Raw genomic sequence first — 6,874 nt, forward strand, 5'->3', positions numbered from 1 at the left:
TCAGCAGGACGACGGCTGGCTGAAGTGCATGGCCACAGCTGTGAAAGGAGAAAGTCATCACCTTCCTTCGGGGCTGATCTTCTCTCTACGCAGTTTAAGATCCACCTCCTCCATGCTCTGTCTGCAACGTGCCAGCTTCTTCTCCAGTCCATCAATCTGAAACACACCAGACCAGTCTCTATCATTTCCTCTCCCAGCTAACAGAGATCCATCCCCACTCAGATGGGAAGGGTGTCAGCTCAGCCACTACGCTTCCTCCCCAAATCAAGAAACAGCCCCAGCTCTGTGTAGAGATCCCAGCACAGAAAGCCCATCGCCTCCCAGATATCTCACCCGGGCGACTGTGACGTTATAATCCTAGACTCAGCTAAGCCAGCTCTATTGCTCCCACTTGTGTGGCTGGCAAGATCTGATCTTGTTCTAGCCTGTTCTAGTTTCTTTGCGTGTTGCTCCACAAGCAAAGATGGGATCTAAGGCATCTTTATGCAATATAGAGAGGATAAAGTGAGAGAAGCTGGCCTTGGCTGAAGTCTGAGGAACAAGGTCTTGATTTAGCGCTGTGAGCGGATGCATTAAGTTCATGGGATGTGACTATAGAGTATGCTTAGCTGACTGGTTGGGTGAAGCAAAGATGGGATCTAAGGCATCTTTATGCAATATAGAGAGGATAAAGTGAGAGAAGCTGGCCTTGGCTGAAGTCTGAGGAACAAGGTCTTGATTTAGCGCTGTGAGCGGATGCATTAAGTTCATGGGATGTGACTATAGAGTATGCTTAGCTGACTGGTTGGGTGAAGAGCGGACAAAGTGGAAACACTGATACCTCCTGTCTCTTTTACTGAACTAAATCTACAACAGCAACACCAGTCTGCACAGTACGCTCAAGAGAGCATTCACCACCACCTCCACACCTTCAGCCTGCACAAAGTTTTCACAGCAACGCGCTGCCGTGCAGAAAAATGGTGGTCATCTGCTTGCGTCTGCTCGTGAGGTTTGCTAACAGCCACCCTCCTCTTGTGTCTTCCTATGGAGGGGGGTAACTGTGGATAAGCAGAAGAGGGTTGATCTTTGCGTATGCAAATAGACTGCCCAGGAGGGAATCCTACCACAGACAACAGTTCTCCTGAGATCCATCCCTCTTTTTCTGCCTGGCAACCAGAGCACAGACATCTTTGGGAAAACTGTCTTTTAGGCTTGCTTCCAGCAGGGAAACAGTGGGACTAATCAGACAATATGAACACAACATCCTAGCCTGAAAGAAAATGGCCTCAGAGCCCCGAGGTAGCAATGACCTCTCTTTTTAGCTGCTTAGCACAATATTCCCGCTTTGTCTGACTACAAGCAAGGCCAAGGCCGGCTAGATGGCTGGCAGCACGGCCTGTCTGTGGTAAGAGCCTTCACCAACCAGAAGGTAAGAGGCACCGCAGTCTCAGATACAGTGCTGGAGTGAAATGAGACCCCAGCTGCCTAGACATCAGCCTCAGAGGTGGCCCAGAGCACAAACACTCCCATAAACAGCGACATGGGAAACAAAATCAAAGGTGGTGATCCCTAATTATTGCTGCTTGGGGGATCAGCTACATCCTAAGCTCATTAGCAATCTCACACCTTCTGCTCAGGAAAGGCAGGCAAGCATTATAAATAAGCAGGACGGGAGAAGAGGTTTGATGTAAAGGGGAGAACAAAGCACACTGTGAAAAGGGATTTAGCCAGTCAGCTGAATAGTCTCACTGCAAGGAGCACAGTGGAGCTGGGGATGGGGCCACATATAACAAGGCACCAATTAATCTTTGCATATTACCAGACAGCAATTTCAAAGTCCCTTGTTATTAGGCAACTCTGTGAGGGCTGTTGAGGTGCCGAGCTCCCCAGAGGCACCAGCACAGTTTCCCCTGAGCCCAAGGGGAGCACCAAGGCACACCACCTGATCCCAGAGCACAGGGGATGGCGCTTCTGTGTTTGACAATGCTTGGGTTTGCCTGGATGGGGTCACAGATAGTTCTGAAGCGTGTTAGCTGAAAACGCATTCGGTCAGGGCAAAGATAACTGTCCTCCTGTGCCAGCTGTACCAGTTGAGAATGTTAACTCCAGCTGCTCATCACCGACATCTACTACAGCTCAGTCAGTGAGATGCATGGCTGCAGTCTGCTTCAGAGCCCACTGATGGCTTCATCCAAGTCACCGCTGACCAGGTGCATGAGCAGGTTAATTTAATAGCACAGTGTAGCAGGGTGCAGGCAGGGCCTCCATCCAGGCCAATTTAAGAACGTCCATCTCCCTCACCAGTCCTCACCGTTTGTGTCTCTGCTCCCTTACCTGTTGGAAGCCCTCACATACACACAGAGCAAGAGGTATTCAGCATGTTACTTGGCTCCTCCTTAGATGGTAAACTTCTTAAAATGCACCATGCCTTCTCTGGAAACGCATTTAAAAATCACGTTAAATAATCCAATTTAATGAGAGCTTTGGTTAGTCAGCTGCCAACCCACCTCGAAATTATCCAAGTCACTGCACTTCCTATCCTCTCCTCCAGAACTACTCCTCCTGCTCAGTTTGCCGTTGCTCTCACTAGTACTTTCTCTGCCCACACTTCTGTCATTTCATGAGACACAACAAGAGGATATTCTGCTCGACTCTGCCAATGCTTTTACTTCCTGCTGACTAAGAAACTCCTGATTCCACGTAAGACTTTAAAAGTTTCAACAGGTTTTATTGCTCTTAAATCAAAACGAAAGTCTGGGTCCCCTGCTGGAGAACAATAATTTGCTGATAAACCACATGCCCTAGAACTGAACCATCAGCTTTTCTGAGCTGAGGGCACAAGGGACAAAAAATAATAATAAAGCAGCAAGGAAGGAGGAACAGATTGCTGAATGAACAAAATATTTTTCCTCCAGAATCTCACAATTTCTTTTCTTCAGGAAAGCCTGGGGCAGTAAGGACAGACAAGAGTGAGGATTCTCAGATGTTATCCATTCACTGTGCCTCAGTGTCTCTACTTATAAATGAGGACAACACTATGTGCCTCTTGGAGGTGGCTCATTTACATGACCCAAACTACAGGCAGAGCACTACCTTGATATGCCAGTGCCACTCCCTCTCTTGGGATCTGTGAGACTACTCCAAGCTAGAAGTCTCTCAGCAGCTCAGCCATCCAAGTAACTCTTCACTGCAGGGCAAAGGAAAACAAGAGAGAAAACAAGCACAGGGAGAAATCAGAGTAATGTCTGGGAAATACTGATTACTCTCTGGGCTGCTGAGGAAACTCCCAGGGGGGCATAATTCTTTGCAGCAGCTATCTAGGTGCACACTGGAGCTTGTGGACGGAAAGCATTCCCCTCCTACTAACTAATACATAAGAAGGTTAGTTGGGGTACGTACCTGGGCTTACTGGAAGCCTGCATAAAAACAAAGAGCCAAGCTCACTTGACTGAACCATCACTGCACTTCACACTGGCTTATCTTTTTAGTGGCTTTTAAATTGCAAAAAAGAACCCCTGCTCCTTCTGGCTTTCCTTTCCATGAAAAGGATCCTCTGGGACAGAGCTGAAGTGCAGCATGCAAAAAGCTCCCATGACAACTCCCCAGGTTCACATGACCTGTAGCAGGGACACAGGACTTCACTCACAGCAACATCCTCAAGTAGTGTCAGTTAAAAGGGGCACGTGAAACAGATGCTTCACGTCCTGGCAGCTGCTCAGGGCACACAGAGCTGCCCTTCTGCTCCTCAAGAGCCACTCTAGAAAGTCAAGTTCCAGCAGCTTTGGATGCACACAGGGATTTAAGACCAGACGCCTCACCTGCTCCACAAGGTACGATAAGGCATTGAACCATTTTTGCTGAATTCTGGCCAAGCTTGCTTGCAATCTGAAGGCCTTTTTAAAAACCAGAGAACCTGGAACAGATTTCAATCCAAACTGACTTACATGCTTATTATGAATTTCATTTGTTGGGACCATCTTGGGCAGGGAGCCTGAAATGGCTCACATAAAGGCAGAGACAAAGAGAGAAGAGAGAAAGGAGCTTTACTTACAGAGTTGAGCTGGTTCCCTTTTAATACATTTTGTAATGAATTAATAAAAGCTTTCTTTCCAGCAGAAAGACTAAAAGCGCTTTTCAAGAACTGGCATCCACCCTCCACTTTTATGAATTCCCTAATTAAGATACTGGCAAAAGGCCATATCACACATACGTCGACATCCAACAGCGTTAGGTAATGAGGTTTTCATCTTCTGACCCTCATAAAACAGATCAAAGCCAACTAAGGAGGTGGAGGCAAAGAAAAAAAAACCTTCCCCAAGCAGTCTTCTCATGCCTTGTCACCTGCCAACACACTTGAGCGATACTTTTCACAGAAGAATTAGTGGTTCCTGCATGCACAAATGTGGCTGGATTATTAAAATCAGTCCAGCAGAGATGAGTTTAGTTTAAAATCAAACACTAACGTGTAGTTCATGAACACACTTCCATTTTTCCCACGTTCTTGGAATCATTTTGCGTGCTGGCAAATCATTTTACAGATGCTGTGCCCACAGCATGCTTCAAAATATTTACCAGGCAAGCAACTACGCAATAGAGGATGATCTACCAGCAAAGTCCAAGATAAATCCTGCAGATCAACCCTCTGTGCTGGCCAAGGAGAAAGAGCTGCAGGATCCTACCTGCATCTCCTTCAGCCTTGCAGAGCCTGTCTAGTTAGTCTTTACCGAGTAAAGACTACGTTGGCCCTTCCCTGATTCTTTACGCTCTTGAATAGACACTGATCAGCCACTGCCTTGCCTGAAGCAACAATACTCAGAACAATACTTCCCCCAAACAGACGCTTGGCACTTTGCAGCTCAGGCTCTGCGCACACACTCAGGCGCCCTGCCCAAGCACAGGGCTGTTCTCTTTTCATTTAATAGCACTAGTTTTTTGCTTCCATTCATTTTTTTCAGTTGTCGTCTGTACAACATCCTCTAGCATGGAGTTTCACAGCACAGCCACAGGTTATGGGAAGACCCAGTCCCTTCTGTTTGTTCTGATCTTGTCAGCTGCTAGTTGAATTTGATGGCCCTAATTTTGTCTTGACAGTGAATGTTCGTTCTTCGTTTAAAGTTACAAATTGCACGCAGAGACCATTATTGGGTCCCCTTCCTGTCACATTTTCAAGCTTAGAAGGACCTGGTATGCTTAGCTGTTTCTTGCATAGAAGTTTTCCATGCCTTTGATCATCCTTGTCACTCTCTTAAGCTCATTCTGTTTTCACTATTTTGCCACAAAACGGACCAGTCTTCCCAGTTTCTTTTTCCTGATGAGTTTTCTCAACAAAGTTCTGCGCAGCTCAGCACTGTCAATAGGGCTGCCTGTCGAAAGAAGGCAAAGCTATATGAAAGCTATATGAAAGGACAAGTGGCAGGAGTCCCAACATCATGGAGACACATTTATTTCAGTTTAAACCAGGTCATATTTGTAAGTGCAAGCTAATGTGGTAGGTGTCCATGTAGGAAATCGCATTCGTTTAGCATCATGACTGCAGTTAAACAAGCATGACTCTGCCTTGATTAGGCCTTTCAGAGCTAGCCATGCATCATGTCATATTAAGACTCATTTGGAAAGTTTTCTTTACAATAACAACAACAGCTCGGAGGGTAATACTGAACTGAATAAAAGTTTACAAAATCATGAAATCAATATCTTAGTTGTCACTTGTCCTCTGGCCTAAAGGGATTTTGTTTCCTTCCTCCCCAACTTCTACTCAGTACCTTTCTCATCACTGTAAGGGGGAAGTATTTTATCTTTTAGTAGTATTTTTGCACTCAGAGGTTAAGTTTTCATGTATAACACTGAAGAATAGTTCTACAATCCTTCCAAAAGTAGTGTGTTCTATCATGACAACTCTAAAAAACCAAAAGAAAACAAAAAACCCCAAACAAATTAAAGCTACCACAAGCCCCCAAACCCTTTGCAAGAATTTTCTGCGGTGGCTAAAATCAGTCCCTTTTTGTCCAGTTACCAGCAGGCCTCTGACAGGCTCACCCTTTTTACCATCTCTCTTTTTGTAAGGTAGACCTCATCTCATCTCTTCTTGTTTGTCACATCTCAAAAAACCAAAAATTCACTATTTCAACTCTCCTCACCAGGCTTATGTAGAGAAGCTTGTACAGTCAGCACACTCCCCTTTGGACTACCTTCGGTGGTTATATTTACATTACAGTGCCCAGAAATGTGTTTCTAATGAAAGCCTAACTAGGTGAAACAGACCAGAGAACACCTGTACACTAAACTCCAATTCCTGACACAGCAGGACACTCACCTTTACATTACTGGTAGATGAAGCATGTATGACAAGCCTCAAAATTCCTTCTCTGGCCTCTCAACCCTGGCTATCTTGGTCTGTGGTGCATACGCTCATCTGAAAGACTTCAGGACAGAGAAGTGACCAGCAAGACGCACTGGATCAATTCTACCCCACTTCAGCCCTTTGTCAGGGAAGTATCCACAACCCACAGACCTGAACTATGGGTTCTCCACTGCCTCCTCCACATCAGTCCAGACAGCACTGTTCAGCGCAATATGCTTCTGACAGATCTTAACCAACATGCCTCAGTTTGTTAATACAAATATAAAGCTAAAACAAAGCTTACCAGCAGCCCTCTTGCTACCCAGGGGTTTACAAAACACCCAAGAGCAACAATAAAAAGGGAGCTTTAGAAGGAAGACACAGCCTTAAAAACTGGTCTTTCCCCTTTTCCCTCCGGCGATTTACCGGCACCTGAGGTGCTGGTGTGCTGCTGAGCTCCTCACCAGCAGCGGCCGGCGCCCAGCCCACTGCTGAGGGTCAGCACCGCACAGGCAGGCGGGGCTGCTGGCAGATCTGCTAGAGAGGGGCGAGAGC

At 46.2% G+C, this 6,874-nt stretch overlaps 1 protein-coding gene across 1 annotated transcript in view; it reads right to left on the reverse strand.

Annotated features, from left to right (window-relative positions):
* CCDC167 (coiled-coil domain containing 167) overlaps positions 1-6,344 on the reverse strand; it is a gene marked incomplete at its 5' end in the record, with an annotated part of 11,059 nt that extends 4,715 nt beyond the window's left edge. Inside the window, 2 exons of the mRNA XM_010143312.1 lie at positions 62-156; positions 6,293-6,344. Coding sequence (XP_010141614.1) covers positions 62-156; positions 6,293-6,344 — 147 coding nt within the window. The remainder of the gene's footprint in view (positions 1-61; positions 157-6,292) is intronic.
* Between the last annotated feature and the right edge of the window lie 530 nt (positions 6,345-6,874).

Source organism: Buceros rhinoceros, unplaced genomic scaffold (genome assembly GCF_000710305.1).
Source record: "Buceros rhinoceros silvestris isolate BGI_N320 unplaced genomic scaffold, ASM71030v1 scaffold32690, whole genome shotgun sequence".
NCBI classification, from domain to species: domain Eukaryota; kingdom Metazoa; phylum Chordata; class Aves; order Bucerotiformes; family Bucerotidae; genus Buceros; species Buceros rhinoceros.